The sequence below is a fragment of the Cetorhinus maximus genome, chromosome 7 (assembly GCF_964194155.1).
Source record: "Cetorhinus maximus chromosome 7, sCetMax3.hap1.1, whole genome shotgun sequence".
Lineage (NCBI taxonomy): Eukaryota > Metazoa > Chordata > Chondrichthyes > Lamniformes > Cetorhinidae > Cetorhinus > Cetorhinus maximus.
In genome coordinates this window covers 19,112,727-19,137,107 of record NC_135885.1, presented here as the reverse complement: position 1 = coordinate 19,137,107, position 24,381 = coordinate 19,112,727, and the positions used below count along the sequence as shown (strand labels likewise).

At 46.4% G+C, this 24,381-nt stretch overlaps 1 protein-coding gene across 2 annotated transcripts in view; it reads right to left on the bottom strand.

Annotated features, from left to right (window-relative positions):
* Positions 1–3,866: 3,866 nt before the first annotated feature.
* Positions 3,867–24,381, bottom strand: part of oca2 (oculocutaneous albinism II) — a 573,569-nt gene continuing 553,054 nt past the window's right edge. For both annotated transcript variants that reach the window (XM_078544815.1, XM_078544816.1), the window contains one exon: positions 3,867–4,473. In XM_078544815.1, coding sequence (XP_078400941.1) covers positions 4,386–4,473 — 88 coding nt within the window. In that variant the 3' untranslated portion in view covers positions 3,867–4,385. The remainder of the gene's footprint in view (positions 4,474–24,381) is intronic.

The following is a 24,381-nucleotide window of genomic DNA, read 5'->3' as shown; positions in this document are numbered from 1 at the left end:
TTCATCCTCTTTCTGCACTGGATAGCCAACCTCTTCTGTGCCGCATTGGCACTGATCGCCACTGCCACCGCCTCCCAAGCCGGAGTGGCGAGTTTGCTGGACCTCCTGCGGCCAGAGTGGGGTTGAAGGACATCACAGTGGGCCTCCAAAAGGCATTCCATTTCTTGGCTTTCAGGGCCTTTTCTTCACTGGAGCGGTCCTGGGCTGCAAGCACGGAGAACCGTGTGCACGGCTGCAGTTCAGATGTGGCACCCGGGATAAGGAAATGGTGAGGTAACGGCATGGCATTCGGTTCAGAGGCTTCCCACCAGCGAGACGCATGTTTCCTGTGGCTGCATAATTAATGAGACGGGAAGCAGACGATATGGCGCAAAACCCCGCCATTGCAGCTGGCCGGTAAAACGTCACTTTTCACACCTGCACATTGTACTTAGTGCAATTCTGGGGTGATTCCACCATTAATATGGAGGAAATGTCACTGAAGATGGTTGAGCTAAAGAACTCCTGTTTTGAAGTCTTGGGGTTGAGATAATTGGCCTCCAAAAACCACATTCATTTTCCTTTGTGCTCCATATGAGCCCAGTCAGTGGAGACTTTTCCCCATGATTCCCACTGACCTCAATTTTGCTAGAGCCCCTGATGGCAACACTTGGTCAAATGCTGCCTTGATGTTCGGGGTAATCAACTACTGTCACTTCACCTCTGGAATTTAGTCCCTTTGTCCATGTTTTAACCAAGGCTGCAACAGGGTCTGGAGCCGAGTGGCCCTGGTAGAACCCAAACTGAGCATGATCAGCAGGTTACTGTTGGGCAAGTGCTGCTTGATAGCACTGACAATGACAACTTCCATCATTGTGTTGGTGATTGAGAATAGACTGATGGGATGGTCATTGGCTGGATTGGATTTGTGCCGCTTTTTGTGGACAGGACATACCTGAGCAATTTTCCATATGGTCAGGTGGGTGTCAGTGCTGTAGCTGTATTGGAACAGCTTGGCCAGGGGTGTGGCTTGTCCTGGAGCACAGGTCTTCAGCTCTACAGCTTGGTTGTTGTCAGGGTCCACGGCCTTTGCTGCATCCATTGCTTTCAGCCAGTACTTGATATCACGTGGAATGAATCGAATTAGTCAACGTCTGGCATCTGTGATGGGGGGCACCTCAGGAGGAGGCCTAGATGGATCAACCACTCAGCTTTTCCATTTCCTGGGCGCACCAGAGCAGCCCTGAAAGAGGCTTTGACTGTCTGACATTTTCCATTGCCAGCAACAACATTTACAAAAGCAAATCTCCCTTTTACCTCTCCGTGGTAGACTTCTCATTCACCACTGGGACATGAGAGCTTGTTGGAGCAGAAACCCTTGGCGCAAAATTGTTCATTTGTACGATGGATGGAAAATTGTGAGCAGCTTGATGCCAATTCAAAGTATAGCATCATAGAATGGTTACTGCACAGGAGGAGGACATTCGGCCCAACCGGTCCATGACAGCTCTTTGCAAGAGCCACCCAGCTGGCCCTCATCTAGTATGATTGCTTAATGTGCAAGCAAAGCAGTGAAGATGGAACATAAAATTAGTGATTTAGTCCTTTTTATTGCATAACACATTTCCATAATTTAACTAGAGGCTGCAGAATGAGGTTTGTGAGGCCTGGCATTTGGTTCATGTATGAGAGCAAGCCCATCATTTGGTAGGCAAATACACCGCTCAGTGTGCCCTACAGTATCATACGGACTAATAAGGTTTGAAGTTTGATTCCCAATGTGAAGTGAATTCACTGATGTAAATCAGGAAAGCAGTAATGCAATTAGCCACAGAGAGCCAGAAAGGGGACAGTTCAGCCAATCTTCCTGGAGCTTATTGTCTAGTGACTCCTGCTGGTCCATGCCTATGTACGTGCTTTGCCTAGCAGCAGGATTTAGCTCAGTTGCAATAGTAGCAATAGTCAAAAGCTGAGGCCGTATGATCTACTCCTGCTCCATCTTATGCTTCTAACTGCTTTAGCTTTGAATAGATCGCTGCAATATCCTGGGCAGGATTTTTCGCTGAGTGGTGGGCGCGTGCCCGACCCACTCGAGTGTAAAATGATGCGCGATGACGTGTGGCGAGTGTCCCAACGTCATCGTGCACTCGCGCAACATTTCAGTCGGCGGGCACGCACGGGAGTCAGCAGCGCACCCACCAACAATTAACAGGCCTATTAAGGCCATTAAAGTCACAACTGAATGCAATTTTTCGCCGGCCGTCCAACCTTATGGTTGACGGGCAGGTGAATTGGCCAGGCGGCCTTTGAATATTTTATGTACCCTCATCCACGGGCCAACAGGAATTAAAAAATAAAGTTAAAATGTTGAAATATCATTTACAACATGTCCCTGCTCATATGACAGAGTGACACGAGGGGCCATGTTTTTAACATTTGTAAAATCTTCATTTGCATTTTTAAAAATCTTCAGCTCCCTGAGGCAGCTAATTGGCCAGCCAGCATGAAATCGATGCCGGGGCCCCGATCGCGGGCAGCGGGCGGCTTCACAACTGCTCCCGGGCCCACCCAATGAGGTGAAATCCTGCCCCCATGTGTGCTTTTAGACACCCTGTCTGCAAACGAAAGACAGACGTGCATTAAATAGAGCCTTTAACAACCTCAGGGTGTCCCAAAGTACTTTACAGGCCAATAAATATCTTTGCTTTTAAGCGTCGGCTGTAGAAAACGCAACAGCAAATTTGCGCACAGCAAGCTCCCGCAAACAGCGAGGTGCTAATGACTGAAAGGGCATTGATGCGTTGAAAAAGCTCAAGAGAAATCACCATGTGTGTTTCTAGGGCCCAGGGCTATAAGTGATGAGGAGAATTAAATAGAGTGAAATTTGTTTCCAATGGAGAAAAGATCATTGAGGCAGGGGATGTGAATCAATCTTTAAAAGCACAAGGAGGCAAATATGATGAAGATCTATGCATGATTTGGTCTGTAAATGCTGAACCGAGGGACAGATATTTAGAATGAATATGCCTCAAATGGGACCAGAAATGAGAAGGTTTTTGTTCACAGTCCTGCAATATATGTGTGAAACGGACTCCCAATGAAGCACCAGGAATGAAGAATTGGATCAATACCAAAGATCTAGTGATGTAAGTATTGGCAGAAAAGATCAAATAGTCCATGAAATGCAACAATTTCTCGCTGTGTAGCTAGGTGGACGGGAAAGAGGATTGTGACCTGCCAAGGGAAATGGGCCAGGGTTGAATAGTGATGAAATGTATATTTGCATGGCTATGCTCACAATGAGTCAGAAGATGCATTGTATCATACCAGGAGACTTTATTGTAAATCAACAGCATGTTTTAAAGTGCTATTGTTCTGCCCTCTCAAACTGTAACAGTCGGCATGTGCTCCTAATACCAGCAGCTTAATCCAAACTCTTATTTATAAATAGTGTCAGTGAGTTGATGCTTGCCAACTGTACGGCCTTGCTGTCATAGTAACCAGCTGGAAGTTAGATGCATTGAGAAAGGTAGAACACGGGCATTTTCATGTTGCTGATCAAAATTAGGCCTGTCTCCAACTCTCTCCTCCTTTGAAGAAATCTCTCCTTGATCTAGTCTCCTCTCTTCAAGTCTCATGTGGATTCGATCTTTTTTTCTTTGCAGATATATCTTTCCTCTCTTATGTAATCTCTCTCTAGCTCCCCCGTACTTTCCCTTTCTCTCTATGCGGAGACAGATGGTGGATGGAGCAAGCCTATTGTCCACCCACAGAAACTCAGAGGACTCCAATGCCGTTTTCACACTCGGCCCTCGTTTAAATAGAATGAGTGAACGGCCGACCTTAAATGAACAAAGGCTGGTATGAAAGCAGATTGATGACGATTTGGTTGTAACAGGTTTTATTTAATATTTGAGAATACATTCACTCTTTTCTTTAATAATCTGCACTTATTTGTCATATTGATATAAACTTCACTTGCTGCCTTATAGGTGGTCAATAAACATCAATGACACTTGGAGTGGTTGTTCACTAGAAGGATAAAGGTCTAAAAGTGTACGAAGATTTTGAATCAATTACAATTTGTCATTTTTGATGACATGTAATGTTTGTCTTTGCTGAAAGCAAGTTATTCAAATACTTGAGGGAAATGTGCTTTTGGTGTGTAGACTATTCCCTTGTTGTGATTTTATGGCACATTTCACACTCTTGTTCACGATGGTCTGTAGACATATACAGGGCAGGATTGGAAAATTGTCACAAAAATACCAGTTAGTGGCTTAAATTTGCGAGTTGAACAGTCAGTTCTCTTTGCAGTAATTACTCAGTGTTGCTTGACTCATAAATTGTTGAAAATAAGCATCATCCTCCAAGGACAGTGCTCCCTTTGTTCTTTTGAGGTCAGTTCATAAGTTCCATCCCAGGACAACATGAACAACAAGGAGGTAGCACATCCCGATAGTTGTGGAAACAAGCATCATGGGGAAGCCCAATCTGAAAGGAAATTAAGAGGGGAAAAATAATTAATGACAGGAAATGTGGGCATTTAAGTACAATTATGGGATACCTCGAGGTGCCTCTCAATATGGGTTTGTTATACATGTAAGCTAGACTTGTATGAACACGCATGGCTGAAAGCCAACTTGAGAACCTAGGACAGTAAATATGGATAAATACCAGGAGGTAACAGAGCTGCATTATGGCAGAATTATGTAAATCCACTGCAGAAATGAAATAATCCCCATTTATCCCCCAAGCGGACACGCCAGAGGAGATTTTCAATGGAAATGAAAGTGGACACGTTTCTGCGATGGGTGGCTTATCCACAATGGCAGCACCACATCCAGAGGCCGAGTTGACAATCTATATTTTCTGTTTGTGCTCATGTGCAGGATTTGACGCCTCGCGGGCAGACCCGCGCCCGACCCGGTTGAGCGTAATATAGCTCGGGAGGACGTCGGGCGAGCGGCCCGATGTCAACCCGTACGCGCGCAATCTTCAGGTCAGCTGGTGCACATGGGAGCCGGAGCCCCGCCCACCATCAATTGAGAGGCCACTTAAGGCCATTAAAAACCCAGTTGAAGCCGATTTTACGTTGCCTGTGTGACTTCGCGCTCGTCGCGTGAGCAGAACAGGCAAGCAGACACATTTTTCAAAAACCCCCCCCGCCATGGGTGGGATAAAAAGGGTCTGCAGCATTGCCAGTGTGAGTAGTGAGGAGTTTAGAAGATAATTTGCTGCTGGTTGCTTATTTGAACTTGACAGCTTCATCCCCGTTCTGAGTTTCATTCTCAGCATTTCTAGGCTTCATTTCAGGACTGATTGGTGTCTCCAAGGGCCCTGGGAGGATTTTGACCATGAGGACCCTTCCAGGAATCAGGCCGCCTTCTCTGACCCTGGTGATGGGGGTTGCGGTCTCTGCTGGAGGTACCTCCTCTGAGGAGGAAGAGGGGTCAGAAGGGGGAGGAGGCCAGGTGTCCCAATGCAGCTTCCAGGGGAGGGGCCTGTGGGAGGAGAGGCGCAGGCACAAGGGGCACAGGGCTAGCAGGAAGTCCAAGGCGGAAGAGGCCACATAAGACACCACTATCCTGCTGCCAGGGTCCACGGGCGGCAATGTAGCTACCTCAATATGTCTGAGGTGTGGCGCAGTGCTGAAGAAGGCTCCGCCTCTCCACGGAAACCGTGACCTTCATTTCTCAGATGATCGGCCCTGAGATCACCTCCAACTGTGTGGGTGGACACCCCATGCCAGTGGCTCTGAAGGTCACAGTGGTCCTCAACTTCTATGCCTCCGGCTCTTTCCAGGGGTCAGTGAGGGGAGCTTTGTGGAGTCTCTCAATCAGCTGTCCACAGTTACATCAAGCTGGTGACAGCAGCTCTGTTCAGCCGGGTAATGACATTATTCATTTCCGTACGGATGAGGCCAGCCAGGCTGAGCGAGCCAGAGGGTTTACAGCCATTGCTGGCTTCCCCCGTGTCCAGGGTGCTATAGACTGTACACATGTGGCCATCAAGGCGCCAGCAGGTGAGCCCGGTGCCTTCATCAACAGGAAGGGCTTCCACTCCATGAACGTGCAGATAGTGTGTGATCACAGGATGCAGACTCTGCAAGTCTGTGCCAGGTACCCAGGCAGCTCCCACGGCGCCTACATCCTCAGACACTCCCAGGTGCCGGGGCTCTTCAGTGCTCCAGCCTGACTGGACGGTTGGCTGCTGGGTGACAAGGACTATCTGTTGAAAAGGTGGCCGCCACCCAAGAACAGAGGTAGAGCAGTGTCATAATAGGCGTCATGCCTCCACAAGGACGATGATAGCGAGGACCATAGGTCTTCTGAAGATGCGTTTCCGATGCCTGGATCATTCAGAGGGAGCTCTACAATACCCCCCAGAGCGGATGTCACTGATAGTTGTTGCATGCTGCACTCTCCACAATCTGGCACTAGCAAGGGGGGGACCCACTGGAGGAAGAGGATGTTGACGCAGCTGCACAGGCCACAGAGGATGAATCCAGCAGTGAGTCAGAAGAGGAGCACGGTAAGGAGAACACTGAGGGCATGGAGGCAGACCTCTGTAACTTGCAGGGGGGCAGGGACACCAGGGACACCTTGATCCAATGCTCCTTCAGCTAGGCTGCCAAAGATCTGCTTCCACCTCATGCCAGGGCTGCCACCTCCATCTCAGATGTTTGAAATGACTCTTTCATTTGAACCCAAAGTCCACTCAGTGCCTGTGCAATAAAGTTTAGAGCCCCTCACGTTCAGCATTACATACTGGCATATCCTGCAGCAAATAAACAAAAAGGTGAAGCATACTCAGGCCATTACGACAAAAACAAAATTAATCTCATTTTGACAATCCAAAAAAATTAACATCGCCTTCTCTGGTCTTCATTCCCAGACCAGTAAACATAAACAAAACATTACACAACAGAAGATCACCCGTGACCAGTCCCTCTTGTACTCGTGGTGCCTTAAACTTACACCTGCGGGTGCTACGTCTTGGTGCCCCCCCCACCGGCCCAGCTGGCACCGGCATTGGAGACAGCCTGCTGACTCTGCTGTCTTGTTGGCCTTGATGACCTTGGCGGTTGTCCTCTGGCCAGTGGAGCCTGTGCTGGTCCTGCCCTGGAGGGAGCGGCCAATGCCACACCTGGCATCTCCCCAGTCACCGCAGCCTCATCAGATGCCACGGTCACTGGCAGAGGGGCAGAGGAGCTGCTGCCATCATCCAGAGCGCCCAGATAGGAGCCCGCAGAGACAATAAACAGCTCATGCACCATGACGTCGCTTTGGACCTCCCTGCTCGCCATTGATGGATGGACAGCTAGCTGCGATACTGGTTGCCTCATACAACGCACACGGACACTGATGAGTTGAGGTCAGTGCTTGATTGAGGGCTTGCAGGTCTGAGCACAGCCCCAGGAACCCATCATTGTGTCCCTGGAGTTGCCTCTCCAAGAAAGTCGCCACTCTCTCGATGGAGGAGGCAGTGTGCTCGGCCATGAGGGTCAACGCAGTGCTCACGCTCCACATGGACTCCTCCACAACAGTGTCCATGGCACACATACCCTCATGGATCTCCACCAGATCCTCCCGCACATCCTAATGGACATCCACCATCTGCCACCTAATGGATGACTCCAGAGGCTCATCATCTGCCCTCGACTGAGCATCACCCTGGTCTCCAGCAGTCCTCCGACTGCCGGCGCCCTGGGCACTCTCTGCCTCTGCCTGCTCCTCAAGTGAGTGTGAGGTGCCTTCACCACTGCGCTCCAACATTCTAGCTGAGGATCTAATGCCCACCGAGGTGCTGGTATCTGTGCTGGTGCCTGGTTCAGAGAGTGAGTGCAAGGCAGGTGCATGTGAATCCTAGTGGTCCTCTGGCGTCAGGGGTGGATTTTCGGGGTCCTGCGATTAAGTGCCTGCTGGTGAATCTAAGGGAGAACAACAACATGTCATTAGTTTAAGTCATCACACTGTCACTGTGCTGCCAGGCACCCTCATGAGACAATAGAGATCTGCATCATGGTGCCATCGTCTTTCAATGGTCAACGGGGAATCCAGTTTTGAGGCTCCCGTCAATGATGAGACTGCACAAGAATGTTTGCACCGCCTGAAACGCTCAGCGCAGTGCACTGCAGTCTTATCTTCCTCTGATACCCCAGTCTCTCTGCGGCCGGTTGACCGAGGTCCAAGGCGTCCTTCTCGAATCCAGATAGGTTTAGGGGGTTTGGGGAGCCTCTGCCTGTCCGCGACCTTTCAATGTTGTTATGGGTCGACTTTTCCTGAAAGGACAGAGGAGCATGGATTGGTCCACTCTCTACCTGCAGCGCCATTGCAGCCTGGCCAACCCCAGCTGAGGAACACCTCGCAGGGGACATCCAAGTCATGGCCCTCGAACCGCATTCATTCCAAGCAGCCAGGGCTCACCCTCTTGGCCAGCTCCGATGTCATCGACAGTTGACGCTCAGACTCTAACACCCCTGAGCTACACGGGGGGACAGCCAGACCTTAACACTTCAACACACTGATCCATGCCAACACGGTACCCACCCTTCCTGAGCGCAGCAGGTTGTTAAACCTTTTGCGGCACTGGACCCATGTGCGCCGCACCACATCATGGCTGCAGACCTGCGCTGCCGCCTCCTCCCAAGCTCTTTTTGTGAGGGGTGGTGGCCTCCTCCTATCATCCCTGGGGACAAGGGTGTCCCTCCTGGCAGCTGCCTCCTCCAGGAGGACCACAAGGCACACAACTGAAAACCGGTGGGGGTGGGCGGGTGCCGAGTGCCCACCCAACCTGCCCTCCTGCCTGACGTCTCCAGCCGTACTTGACGCCATAACTTCAGTGTTCACAACGCAGAAGATATATTCCTCCCTGGCAGCCTTTTTAAACATGCCTCCGTGTCGCCATTGGACCCAGCGGCCAACGGGCCCCCGCCCCGACCATTGGGAGGACCTGTTTCACGCTGGGGGGGCCTTATTGGCCAGGGGGGTCGGGGGGTCCGATCGCAGGCGGTGGCCCATTTCCCGACCAGTCGCAGGCCTGCCTCTTGCGCCTGCTCGCCAAGGGTAAAACTCAGGCCCATGTGTTATTACAATTTTTAAAGATCAATGTTAGACATGCTGATGTAACCAAAAATACTAGTTGGATCGCTACTGATAACTGCAATGTTCGATGTTGGCCAGCATAAGATTGGCCTGTTGTTTAGTTGAAAATCTAAGCAATATTCCAAGGACTCCAGTACAGGGTAGCAGTGAGTTTGAAAGGAACTAGAACCAGATAGACAAATCAAGGGGTAGTGTCAGGTGATAGCAAGATTGGCTTTTTAAAAGCCCTTAAATTGTAAGAGGAAGTGAACACTGAACCAAACCAGTGATGGGCCCAGGGAAAGAATGAGGCAACTGTGTTAAGAGGCTGTTTTGATTTTAACAGAAAGAGGAGGCAGACAGAAAGCAGAGTGGGTGATTCATCACAGTTGGAGCTGAGGAACAGGCAGAGAGATATAGAGGGGCAATTTTAACCCCCGCAAAAAACAGGGAATGGGCGGGGGGGGGTGTTTGGTTCAGATGGGATCTTAGCATTTTAAAGATCTCAAACTCCTCTCTAACCTGCTTTTAATGAGGGATGATGGGGTTGGTGAATATGGACAGTTAATCTGCTTCCAGGAGGTGGGTTGGCCAACTAAATATTATATTGAGGCTGTATGACCCATACTTAACATGCCTATGCGCAAGGAAACTTGGGGCAGAGTTTTTACCTCGGCGGGCGGGAGTGCGCCTAACTCCTTCGAGCTTAAAATGATGCACATTGGCGTCAGGCGAGTGTCCCAACGTCAATGCACAGTCGCGCAATATTTCGGTTGGCAGGCGCAGGCGGGAATCGGCAGCACGCCCGCTGACAAGTTAATGGCCTCAACAGGCCTTTTAAAAGGTAATTGGAACAAATTTTTCGCTGCCTGTCCAACCTTGCGGTTGGCGGGCAAGCGATAGGGCCAAGCGGCCTTTGCACTTTTTTTGGAAACCTCATCCATGGGCGGGATAAGGTTTCCAACATCAAATAAAAATGAAATCATTTTTTTAAAAATTTCTTTTGTAACACGTCCCTGCTCATGTGACAGAGCCACATGAGGGGACATGTTTCATTACATTTTTCAAATCTTTATAATTTTTCTTGAAAGCTCTTCATCAGAGCTGCCTCAGGGAGATTTGCAAGTGTGAACTCACGCGCATGCGCGAAGTTCAATCTTGCCCCACTCACCCCCCCACCCCCCACCCCCTCCCGCACAGGCAGTGCTGAGAGTTGCCGCTCACGTTTCACGCTGGGTGGGCCTTAATTGCTCCCCCCCCCCAGCGTGAAATCGCGGTCTGGTCCCGATCGCGGGCAGCGGTCGGCTTCCTGACCGGCCACACCCATCCCCGCCGAGCCTGCCCAACAAGGGCAAGATTCTGCCCCTGGAGTTCTAGATTTCCTGGCCTCAATTCTTTTCCCCTCGCTCACCAGACCTATCCCAGTAAATAGTGGGATCGAAGGTTGAGAGGAACAATTTGGATTCGCAAAATGAAGACGTGAAATTTGGAATGGGGGGAAAGAGAGATGTTTATATTGGGAGAAGCTGTAGGTTAGTGATGAGACAATGATCAGGCAATAAAGCTTATTTTATTGCACCTAGCAATTCCTTTCACCAAGTACAGCCTCTTCCAGCCCTTACCACTCTCACTCCCGTTCATCTGACTATTGCATGTCCCCACTCCAACTTTGGCTCCAGCATCAGTGGCAGGGCCTTCAGGCATCTGCCCCCACCAGCTGGAACTCTCTACCTAAAGCAAAAAGCCTGGTCAGGTCTCTCCCCGCCCTCAAACACCTCCTTATGGTCATGTTTTTGCCCACATACCCAAACTCCATCCATACTGTTGTGCGGGTTTGACCCCCGCCTTTTAATAACTTGGGATATTTTACTATTTTAAAAGAAGCTATATAAATGCAAAAGATGCGTACAGGGACCATTTCTGAAATGTCCTGTTCAAGTGATGTACAATAATTTAGATCAGCTCACCGTGTCATACTATAGTTTGTAATCCAAGTCTTTTCACACCAAGGCAGTTTAGGCACTTTGAACAAGGTTCCATGCATTCAGTTGAAGCCATACTTGTGTTACGAGTGAGCTAAATATATCTGCAGCATTATTCATACTGTTTTCTTTGTGCTTAGACTGTCAAGGGTAGAGAATAGAATATTTTTCTTCCCTCTTTGAGACTATTCTAAATATTTCTAATTCCACGGTAGGGTTCTATCCCCCCAACCAGCATCACCTAGGCAACAAGGGCCTGAGCTTCAGCTGTATTGTTTATAAAAATGTTCACAGCGAGCATTCTTCGTTTTGCTTTTAAATAATCAATTCTAGTAAAAAGAAAAAAAGAATGAAAGATAAACGGGAGCCATTCAATGCACGGGAAAAGCACTCTCAGGTAATTTGCCTTTTCCTGCAGAAAAACCAAGTGCATCGCTGTTGAAAGGACAGTCCCTTTGTGAGCTCTGAAAGTCTGCATTTATTCCAGAGTGAAGAAAACTTGTGTACTCCAAAGCAACACGAGACAGTGAGATCAATGCCAAACAGCAACAAAGATAAAAGTGAGGTTTCCTCGGCAGTCCGGTCAGTTAATCAACCGCAAGACCACAATAAACATCCTATCACTGTCTGAATCATTCCCTTGCTCCATTTGGTGTAGGCCATTAAAAGCATTGACAGGATTACTGCATCAGATAATGAACAGATGAAAACAGAAAGGTCATACAGCTGGGATGGGAATGGGCTGTGACTTAGCATTATTGTGTAAGGGAAATACCGCCACCACCTATACTGCCTATGAACTCCTCTACACCCAGATCATGTAAGCTTACCATCCAAGCGCTCAACCCCCTAAATAACATAACTAGGCAGAAGAGGCCATGATAATTATATTGCAACCAACTAACAATGAACATGGTGTGATGCTGACCCTTTCAAGGCTGAACCTCTTTTGTTGGTTTCTACATGATTCCAACTTTCAATGCCTGCAATTAAAAAAAATGCCGTCAGGGGTAGATTTTTGTCTTCTCTGTTGGAATGGTAATCTGGCAGAGTGGTAGAGTGGTAGATTAAATGGAGTTTGGGGCGGGAAGGGCGCGGAGGGTTGCGGGGGGCGGGTTGGGGACAGGGTGCGGAATCTTCCATGTCAAGGTTTTTATAATGAAATGAAGATGCCAGCTATTTTGGACAGGTGCTTCTACTGCCCGACTCTGGTCTGACTGAAGAATCCGGCGGGAGCAAAATAAATGATCAGGTGGCACTCATTGCCAACCACATTTGCAGACCATTGCCCATCCATGCCCAGTTTCAGATGCAGACAGGGCATAATGCACACTGAATATCCTGCTGAAACTCAAGGGTAGGTTTTAATGAGAGGGCCAGAGCATCAGAGGCACAATGTTTAGCCAATATCCACACCTCAGCATTTTCCAACAGTGATAGAAATAGGGTCATTTCTTTAATGTTCCCCTTTTCAATAGGGGCAATAAGGCAAATAATAATGTCCCTTCTGACCATATATTGCATCTGGATTCGTCCTGCCCAGCATCATTCAGCACACAGAGAACAATGCACTCGCCAAAAATAAAAACAGAAGTGTAGGAAATTTACAACAGGTCCATCAGCAGCTAACACAAGAGGAAATACAAGTCAATAATTAAGATACAGTATCTTCTTTGGGACAAAGCTCAGACTAAGGCTTTCCACCTGAAATTTCATGATGGAAAATTGATGGTGGCTACATCTTGATGTACAGTGAAGGGAGTGCAAAGAAATTAGAAGTCAATCTATTTTGGGCAAACAGAGGGTTTAGATGTACAAAGACAGAGGCAGGATGTTGGAGGATATTTCTCCTTTAAAGATGTCCATCTAACCAACATTTTCAAGTGGTTGGACTCTCACCCACAATTAATCAATCATTCATACTAGGTCGTTTAATCAGTGAGCACAGAATCTTTCCTTTAGAGCACTTATTTCAGGAAACTTGGGTGGCTGGTCCATGTTCAAGACAAGAGTGGTTGGCAGAAACTGACGCTGTAATTCCCTGGGGGATTCCTGGCCTCCCCTTGAAATTCTGTGGAAACCCATAGAGCAATAGTGCAAATGGCTGTCCGCCACTTCTACCGGTCTTCCGTCAGAGTTATGGTGTCCTTGGAATTTTACTTGTGTCTCAGTAGGAGCATGGAAACTTACAGTTTGCTCTCTTGTTTGGCACATTGCCACTGTTCCCCAATGTAGGATTTGCTGCAGCACCATCAAGCAGGCACAGGAATCATCAGGAGGTGATTTGTTGAAGGTCATATAATTTTCGGTGGAGTGCCACATAACTTGGTGAATCACACAACACTATTCCGGACAGATGGACTTTTTCATAGGAAAGGTAGCAAAACTCTAGAATTCTGTCCCCCAACAGGTCGTGGATGCCGGGAAAATTGGAGCCTTCAACACCAAGATTGCTCATTTTTTTTTACTTATTAAGGGTATCAAGAGATATGGAACAAAGGCGAATAATCAGAGTTCGAGTACAATCTACAGTAATCTAACTGAATGGCAGAGCAGGCTCAAGGATGGAATGGCCTGCCCCTATTCCTATGCAAGAGATCAACTGAGGCAGCGCGTTGAAAAGAAATGCAAAGGGAGGATTGCATGTCCGTAATGGAGCACGCTCAAACCTCTATCCATTCATTGAAACGGATGGATAAGCAGACAGGAGACATCGTGCTCATGTGTTTCTTCCTAACTGCAGTGTTTTACATTCCAACACATTGAGAAGAATCTGTCCTCAAGCCCAAAATCTCATGCTCCAATCACCAATGGCATCACAGTTTGGGGTTTTCAACTGTCTTTATTTCTGAATTTGTCTTTGAAGAATGTACCAGTAACTATGTCCCCAGCAGCTGTTTCATTTACAGCTTTTAAAATTGCGAACAGCAGCTGGAGCCTGATTGTAAAAATATGGGGGATATAATTGGTCTCCAACAACAGTTGTGTACTGAAAATGTAATAACCCGTTATCTTTCATGTTACTAAAAGAGACCCTTTAATCTTCAACAGCAGAAAAATCAGTAAAACAATCATGTTAAAAAAAACTCATTTTTTATGACACTATCACAAGTGACAACACAGCCTCTTAAAATATTCATATTTCTCTACAATAAACCTTTTAAATGAAACCTGGCCAAATTTATTTTGGCTTTATGTGTAATTGATAAAACTTAAGAGGGTAAGTTTTGCAAGGCTTTATCAGCAGGGACTAACTTGAGGCCAGTTATTTGAAGGCAATGTAAGCAGCGATTGTCATTGAAACAGGGAGAAAACCAGGAGCTAGATTGAAAGGAGCCGGTTTTCTGTTTCTGCCCAGCATCCCATTTTCCATCTGACGCACCTCCTCCCTCGACCTCAAAAAGGAATTAAAGTTGGTAATGAATAATTTTTATGTTGCTGCTTGTTGAGGCCTTTTTAATGAGTTTTTCAGAGAATGAGCCAGTAGCTATTTGCTGGGGGAGGTAAAATCAACAAGGCAGGAATTAGCTTGCCTGCTGAGCTGAAGTTAATGGGATAAAAGAACAACGTTCTTTGTGAAAGCCCCTGTTCCCCTGTTTCCTGTTCAACTTGAACATTTCTGGAGTTGTTATCTTGGCTGCCCCACTGTTGCTCGCTAGTGGGAGAAGTCTGCTGGGCAACAAAGAGTTAAAAGCAGCTGCCTTCCGCAACGAGGCAGCTTTCAACCAAGTCGGCCACTAAGCAGGCCTAGCGAAAGTGAAGTCAGTATGGGTCAAAGGGAAAAACACTCCACTGCTTAAGTCATTCCAAGCACAGAAGGAAGACAGTTGCAAACGTCAGAGACAAGTCATCACAGATGTGAGACTTCATTGCAGGAGTTCTTCTAGAAAGTGTCCTTGGCCATCTTCATTCAGAATCATCCATGTCATGAGATTATCTATGTACCCATTGCTGGTTATTCCAGCATTCATCTCCATTCACAACTCATCTGATTATGAAGCAGTCCATGCCAGCCCAAGCAGGCCCTGGATAACACCCAGGCTTGAAATAACAAATGGAAGGTGATATTCAGGCCACATAAGTGCCAGATATTGGCAATCATGAACAAGGGAAAGTCCAGTCACCTCCCTGTGGATTTCAATGGTGTTGCCATTGTCAAGTCTCCCACGATCAATATTCTGGCGGTCAATGACCAGAAATTGAATTGGATTAACCATATCAATGCTGTGTTAAAAGAGCAGGGCAGGGGTAAGGTAATCTATGACAACTGGCCCAATACATGGAAAAACCTATCCACTATCTAGGGGGCCCAGGCTAGGAGTGTGATAGAGTACATTTCACTTGCCTGGATGGGTTCAGCTGCAAGAATACCCAAGGAGCTCAACATCATCCAAGTCAGGGCAGTTTGCTTGGTGTCATGAATGCTGAACTTTACAGGACAGTTATATTCTAAAATGTACCTTTAACTCAAAGTAAAACAACACCTCAGCCTGGAGACATGCCAATGTGATCCAACTGCCATGGGGAGAGAAAGTCAAACAGAAACAGATCGAATTGTCACAGCCTTTGACTCAGAAGCAGTAAGGAAAGTTTGTAATTACTTTAAACTGATTGGGGAATCTGTAATTATTATTTAAAATGTTCAAAAAGGACTTTAAAAGTTGTATCAATTTTTTAAAAATTTGTTCATGGGATGTGGGTTTTGCTGGCTAGGCCAGCATTTATTGCCCATCCCTAATTGCCCTGGAGAAGGTGGTGGTGAGCTGTAATCTTGAACCGCTGCAATCCATGGAGTGTAGGTACACCCAGAGTGCTGATAGGCTGGGAGTTCCAGGATTTTAACCCAGCAACAGTGAAGGAGCAGTGATATATTTCCAAGTCAGGATGGTGTGTGACTTGGGGGGGAATTTCCAGGCAGTGGTGTTTCCATGAATCTGCTGTTCTTGCAGCATCATAGCTTTGGATGGTGCTGTCTAAAGAGCCTTGGTCAGTTCCTGCAATGTATCTTGTAGATGGTACACACTGCTGCCACTGTGCGGCAGTGGTGAAGGGAGTGAATGTTTGTGGATGGGGTACCAATCAACTGGGCTGCTTTGTTCTGAATGGTGTCGAGTTTCTCGAGTGTTCTTGGAGCTGCACTCATCCAGGCAAGAGAGGAGTACTCCATCACACTCCTGATTTGTGCCTTGTAGATGTTGGACAGGCTTTGGGGAGTCAGGAGGTGAGTTACTTGCCACAGGATTCCTAGCCTCTGACCTGTCCTTGTAGCCACAATATTTATATGGCTAGTCCAGTTCAGTTTCTGATCAATGATAACCCCCCAGGATGTTGATAGTGGGGGATTCAGCGATGGTAATGCCATTGAATGCAAAGGGACGATGGTTAGATTCTCTCTTGGTGGCGTGACGACAGATGTATATTTTTATATGCTTGTGATTATGTTTTCTGTGTAGAGAGCTGTGGGTGTATGTGTTTGTGAGTCCAGGGTTAATTCAATAGTGGGAAGGTTACTAGAGCCAGGTTGTTCTTGAGGTCTAAGAGATGAAAGTTTAACAGTGTTAAGTTTGTGCATTTGCGATGAGAGGTTATGGTGCGTTTGAGTAACAAGTAAAAATGTTGGATCTGAAATTTGCATTGTGATATAAGTTGAGCAAGTGGTTTTAAGCTGTTGAATTTCAAAAGGAGTTCATAGGTGACAGGGAACATTTGCATCCATCAGGGGTTCCAAGAGTAAACAGGGGAAGGTATATTAAATTTTATTGACCCAAAAGTAGAAGTGAAGTAGAAAATATGAAAGATTTTTATATTTGGAGAAGCTGGATTTCAAAGAGGTGTTGAGAACAGTGGAACCTGAGACAAAAGGAGAAAAGGATATTTAAGGAAAGAGTTGTTTAACTGTAGAGAGTTGCTGTGGGGGATGACTATTGAAAACAGCTTGTGTGTGCTGGAGTGTTGAAAAGCTGTGAAGGATTTAACCATGAAGAAAGCAACTCAGGGCTAAGCCAGAAAAGTCTTTGTTTTAGGAAACAGTTTGTTTCTGAACCTCCTTTTGGAATTCCACATCAGAGTGGAAGTGTTTGAGAAGACATGAGGTGTACCTTTATTGAAGTGCCAATAATTCCTTGACTTGGGTAATATTTATTGAATTTTTATGGTTAAAACTCTATATGGGGTTGTTGTCCAAAATGTAGTTCAATTGAATACTTTTAACTAAGTGTGTATTTTGGGGGTTGTTTTGTAAGATTGTTTTAACTGTAACTTTTATCTCGTATGCTTAAGTTTTTTCCCTTTTTAATAAATCTTTTAATATTTAAAATTCTAAAGCTATTAATGAGGTTCTATGCTTTTGAGGTCAATAGCTCTTCCTCCTTATTTTCACAATAAAAAATGGTTTATGACCAGTGAGATAGACTTCACTCTGGTCTTGTTTGCTCAGCAATAATGTCAGCTGTGGTGGTAACAGTGGAGATGGTCATTGCCTGATGCTTGTGTGGCACAACTGTTACTTGTCACTTGTCAGCCCAAGCCTGGGTATTGTCCAGGTCTTGCTGCATTTGGACATAGACAGTTTCAGTATCTGAGGAGTCGCAAATGGTGCTGAACATTGTGCAATCATCAGCGAACATTCCCAATTCTAACCTTATGATGGAAGGAAGGTCATTGATGAAACAGCTGAAGATTGTTGGGCTGAGGACACTACCCTGAGGAATTCCTGCAGTGATGTCCTGGAACTGAGATGATTGACCTCCAACAACCACAACCATCTTCCTTTTTGCTAGCTATGACTCCAACCAGCGGAGAGTTTTCCATCTAATTCCCATTGACTCCAGTTTTGTTAGGATTCCTTGATGCCACACCCTGACAAATGCTGATGATGTCAAGGGCAGCTACTCTCACCCCACCTTTGGAGTTCAGCTTTTTTGTCCACATTTGAACCAAGGTTGTAATGAGGTCAGGAGCTGAATGATCCTGGTAGAATTCAAACTGAGCATAGTGAGCAGGTTATTGCTAAGCAAGTGCTGCTTGATAGCACAATTTATGACCCCTTTCATCACTTCACTGAAGATCAAGAGTAGTCTGATGGGGCAGTAATTGACCAGGTTAGGTTTGTCCTGCTTTTTGTGCACAGGACAAACCTGAGCAATATTCAACATTGCTGGGTGGACGCCCGTGTTGTAGCTGTACTGGAACAGCTTGGCTAGGGGTGCAGCAAGTTCTGGAGCACAAGTTTTCCGTACTTTTGCCAGAATATTGTCAGGGCCCATAGCATTTGCAGTATCCAGTGCCTTCAACCATTTCTTGATATCACATGGAGTGAATTGAATTGACTGAAGTCTGGCCTTTGCGATGCTGGGGACCTCCAGAGGAGGCTGAGATGGATCATCCACTCAGCACTTCTGGCTGAAGATTGTTGCAAATGCTTTAGCCTTATCTTTTGCACTGATGTGCTGAGCTCCCCCATCATTGAGGATGGGGATATTTGTGGAGCCTCCTCCTCCAGTGAGTTGTTTAATTGTCCACCACCATTCACAACTGGATCTGCAGGACTGCAGAGCTTAGATCTGATCCATTGGTTGTGGGATCTCTTAGCTCTGTCTATCACTTGCTGCTTTCGCTGTTTGGCACGCGAGCAGTCCTGTGTGGTAGCTTCACCAGGTTGACACCTCATTTTTAGTAATGCCTGGTGCTGCTCCTGACATGCCCTCCTCCAGTCTTCATTGAACCAAAGTTGATCCCCTGGCCTGGGGTAATGGTGGAGAGGGGGATATGCCAGACCATGAGGTTACAGATTGTGGTTATATACAATTCCGCTGCTGTTGATGGCCCACAGTGCCTCATGGATGCCCAGTCTTGAGTTGCTAGATCTTTCGAAATTTATCCCACTTAACACAGAGGTAGCGCCACACAACACAATGGAGGGTATCCTTAATGTGAAGACAGGACTTCGTCTCCACAAGGACTGTGCGGTGGTCACTCCTACAAGTACTGTCATGGACAGATGCATCTGCAGCAGGCAGGTTGGTGAGGATGAGGTCAAATATAATTTTCCCTCTTGTTGGTTCCCTCACCACCTGCCATAGACCCAGTCTAGCAGTTATACCCTTTAGGGCTCGGCCAGCTCGGTCAGTAGTGGTGCTACCGAGCCACTCTTGGTGATGGACTTTGAAGCCTACAACCAAAATACATTCTGTGCCCTTGCCACCCGCAGTGCTTCCTTCAACATGGAGGAGTTTGGATTCATTAGCTGAGGTGGGGGGTGGGTGCGGAGTGGAGTATGTGGTAATTAGCAGGAGGTTTCGACCTGATGCCATGAGAATTCCTGCAGTCCGGAGTTGATGTTGAGGGCTCCCATGGCAACTCCCTTCTGACTGTATACCACTGTGCCACCACCTCTGCTGGGTCTGTCCCGCCAGTGGGACTGGACATATCCAGGGGTGGTGATGGTGGTGTCTGGCACATTGGCTGTAAGATAATGATTCGGTGAGTATGACTATGTGAGTTGACTAGTCTGTGAGACAGCTCTCCTAATTTTGGCACAAGCCTCCAGATGTTAATAAGAAGGGTTTTGCACTGTTGACAGGGCTGAGTTTGCCATTGGTTTCATTGCTCATAGGCTTTCTGGCAGTTTGAACAACCAAGTAGCTTGCTAGGCCATTTCAGAGTTAAATACATTGCTGTGGGTCTGGAGCCACGTATAGGCCAGGTAAAGACAACAGATTTCCTTCCCTAAAGGGCATTAGTGAACCGATTGGGTTTTTAAGACAATCAGCAATGGCTTCATAGTCATCATTAGACTTTTAATTCCAGAATTTCATTAATTGAATTCAAACCATATCTGCTGTGGTGGGATTTGAACCCAGGCTCCCAGAGCATTACCCAGGGTCTCTGGATTACTAGTCTAGTAGCAATTCACTGTGCCACCATGTATTTAAGTTTAAGTTTTTCAAGTGTTGCCCACATTACAAGAACAAATCTTAACTGCTGAACGGACAACTAAGTACTGATTTCACCAAACATCATCGGACTTTCAAACAACCCAACACTCATCAGCTCCATCATACTCAGCTCAGAGGCACTTTAAATAATCGTCTGTGAACTATTGACAACATTCACCCCAGCTCCATATTTCATTTTCCTTAAATGAGATAGAATTACAAGTACAAAGAAGGCTAGAACTGACAATGAAGATAATTGAAACATAATTACAAATACCGAGGTCATGAAAGTTGCTACATAAATGCGAAGTTATTTGAGTCCTTTCTTTAAAAGGGGCCTTGCTTTGTCCTAACTAACCTCAGAAACATTCAACATAATGCACCGCTGTTTAAGTTTGAACTTCTCACAACACACACCTCTGCAGTCTCTGTGAATGATATTACTATTGTGATGGCCAATTAGCGCGGATTCATAGGCAGCAGATTCTGGGATAAGCTTGCCTAATTTAATTTCACCTAGAACATTCACATCAAGCAGAGAAGGGCAATCCTCATCTCATCACTCTCGATATTTCCACGTCCTGGAGGTGAAAATGACAGCATGCTGTGCCTGATAAAGCGGCATTGAAAGGGGAAGAAAAGAAAATCACCGCAGAACAATTAATCTGCAGTTCAAGATTACCATTCGACACACCACTTGTAATTTGCTGGTCCAAAAGCAAAGATAATAAAAACTACTGAATCCCATTTTAAATTAATAAAGAAAAACCTCTTAAATAAGAAGAATGGTAACATGTTTCATGAAACAAAAACAACTTATATTTATATAGCACCTTCAATGTAATGAAATATCCCAAGGCATTTCATAGGAGCATTATTCAACAAAGCACAATGCTGAGCCATGTAAGGAGATATCAGAGCAGATGTCTGAAAGCTTGGTGAAGGAGATAGGTTTTAAGGAGTGCCTTAAAGGGGGGAAGCGAGGTAGAGCGGTAAGGAGAGGTATAGGGAGGGAATTCCAGACCTTGGGGCCTAGGCAATTGAAGGCACGGCCACCGGTGGTGGAGGAATTATAACTGGGAATGCACGGGAGGCCAGAATTAGAGGAGGGCAGATATCTTGGAGGGTTGCGGGGTTGGAGGAGATTGTAAAGATAGAAAGGGACAAGGCCATATGGAGGGATTTGAAAACAAGGATAAAATCGATTTCTCCACTTCAGACGCTGTTTGACATCAAGAAAATTAATCTTGAGCTATTGCACCAGGTGGAACTCCAGGAAGTCCTCTCAGCAGGTCCTTTGCAAGTTCCTGCAGAGTTTAAGCGACTTCACTCTACGTGTGTTACATTTTAATCAAGTGTAAGAACTACTGCGAAGGTGGATTGCAACTGGATTCAGAGAGAGTTCCTTTAGTTCAAAATGGGATAAGAATGCGTCTGTGCACTGAAATCATAAATATCACAGATTTCTTCCATGCATTTTCCTATCAAATCTCAGAATTACTGTGCAAACACGTATATGAATATATACAAGATGAATATAATAGTGTCAGATGTGTTTCAGTGTTAGCAAACTCACTGGTGATTCTGGAGGTTGGGGTTTCCGGTCCTGCTTGAGCACAAAATACCCAGTGCTGTACTGAGGGTATGCTGCAGTGTTGGAGATGCTGGCCTGGATTTTCATCCTCGAGGTGGGTTGGTGGGGTCAGGAAAATTCCCGGCTGAGCCCACCTGCCTCGGGAGACAGTGCCGGGGTACAGATGTAGGCTGGAGTCAGACATGCTGCCCCAGGCAGAAGTGCAGAGGCAGCCATAGGGGCTGTTTAAAAGGCCCATCTTTTTGCTGTGGGACTCTATCCCAGTGAAAATAAAAACATCAAGCCCCTCCATCCCTCACTCCTCACAACCCCTTCGCCCTCCAAATACTTTCCATGGTCCATCATTCTTCCCCACCCACCCCCATATCCTCTCATGTCCCCTAGGCTCCTTCATCCACCCCCATGGCCCCTAATGCCTCAGAGGTCCCTCTACCCGCTCCCTTGGACCCTCATGCCCCTATGCCAAGCTCTGCCCTTCCACCCAGCCCTTATGTTCCTTCATGCCCCTATGCCAAGTTCTGCATTTTCACCCACTGCCTATGGCCCCTCATGCCCCTTATGCCAAGCTAAGGCACTTCCAAGCCCATTGGCCCATTGTGCACTTTCTAGAACTAATGAAACCTATGGTGAATAGTGGAGTGTATAAAATTAAACTTTGAAAAAAACTAATTAATTGATAACTTTCTCCTTTGAAAAAAGTCTGCTGTACAAGCTCTACAATCATCGAGGCCCTTTGAAGTCTCAAAAAGCATAAATCACAAACCCTTGAAACCACTTAACTTGTGCAAGCAAACATTGTGAAATTTACTGCAAAGATTAGAGAGCCTGAGGTGTCAATCAATCAATGTTTCCTCTGGGCAACAGATATTCTGGTGCTCTAATTGTTATCTGGGCTTCAGCCAAGCCTCATTATGTATGCTTGAGGGGCTGGGAACCATGATTCTTTAAAAACCTGGCCCAGACTGCATGAAAATTGCAGAAGAGTGGGACATGCCTAACTCCACAATGAAGCCAGCCTGGTCAGGAGTGGCAGATGTAGACTTTTGACAGGAACCAGCCTCTACCCTTTAAAGACACTCCTGAAAATCAAAGAGTGGCTTGGAGGGGAACTTCTGGGTGGTCGTGTTCCCATGTGTCTGCTGCCCTTGTACCTTTAGATGGTAGTGGACTTGGGTTTGGAAGGTCCCGTCCAAGGAGGCTTGGCAACTTTCTGAAGTGCTTCTTGTGGACGTTAAACACTGCTGCCCCTGTGCATCAGTGGTGAACGGAGTGAACGTTTGTGGGTAGAGTGCCAATCAAGCTTTGTCCTGGATGGTGTTGAGTTTCTTGAGTTTTGTTGAAGCTGCACTCCTCCAGGCAAGTGGAGACTATTCTATCACACACCTGACTTGTGCCTTGCGGATGGTGGACAGGCTTTGGGAAGTCTGGAGGTGAGTTATTCGCCACAGGATTCCTAGCCTCTGACCTGCTCTTCTAGCCACAGTATTTATATGGTTAGTCCAGTTCAGTTTCTGGTCAATGGTAACCCCCAGGATGTTGATAGTGGGGGATTCAGCGATGGTAATTCCATTGAATGTCATGGGGTGATGGTTAGATTCTCCCTTGTTGGGGCTGGTCATTGCCTGGCTCTTGTGTGGTGCGAATGTAACTTGTCAGCCCAAGCCTGGATATTGTCCAGGTCTTGCAACATTTGGACATAGACTGCTTCAGTATCTGAGTCATCGCGAATGGTTCTGAACATTGTGCAATCATCAGCAAACATCCCCACTTCTGACCTTATGATGGTCAGAAGTTCATTGATGAAGCAGCTGAAGCTGTTTGGCCCGAGGACACTACCCTGAGGAACTTCTGCAGTGATGTCCTGGAACTGAGATGATTGACCTCCAACAACCACAACCATCTTCCTTTGTGCTAGGTATGACTCCAACCAGTGGAGAGATTTCCCCCTGATTCCCATTTTGCTAGGGCTCCTTGATGCCACACTCGGTCAAATACTGCCTTGACGTCAAGGGCAGTCAATCTCACCTCATCTAGTCATTAACACGTTGCTGTTTGTGGGATCTTGCTGTGCATAAATTTGCTGCTGCTTTTCTACATTGCAATACTAATTGCATTTCATTGGCTTTGGGACAACCTTAAAGGTGTGATATAAATGCATGAACTTTCTTTTATACAGAAAGACTCAACTTGCAAATGGTCTTTAATATCTTCAGCGCATCTCATAAACATTTCACGTTGAAGGCATTTTGAGCACAGGAAGAACCCACAACCTGCAATATGATAAGTAACTTAGTAATCTGTTGTTTTACTGGTATTGACTGAGAGGTAAGCATTGGACAGAACACTGGAAGAACCTCCTTGTTTATTTTTGAATAGTGCTACAGAGTGTTTTGCATCCACCTGCGAGGGCGGACAGGGCCTCAGACTGATGCTTCATTTGAAAGACAATAATAATTACAGTGCAAGCCATCTTCGGTTATACAAAGCCCCAACATCTGGAATACTCTGTACAGTGCTGGGCACAGCACCTTTGAAAGGATATATTGGACATGAAATGCAGATTCACCAGAATATTACAGAAATTATATCCACCAGGCTTCTATTCCCTGGAATGTAGAAGGTTAACAGATAATTTGATTGAGGGTTTTAGACTTTTGAAACAAATAGGTATAATGTAAATGGAGATAAACAACTTCTGATGGTGGATAAGTCTAGGAGAAGGGGATATATCCCTAAAAGCAGAGCCAGGCCATTCAGGAGAGCAGTTAGGAAACACTTCTTCATGCAAAGGGCGGTAGCAGTAG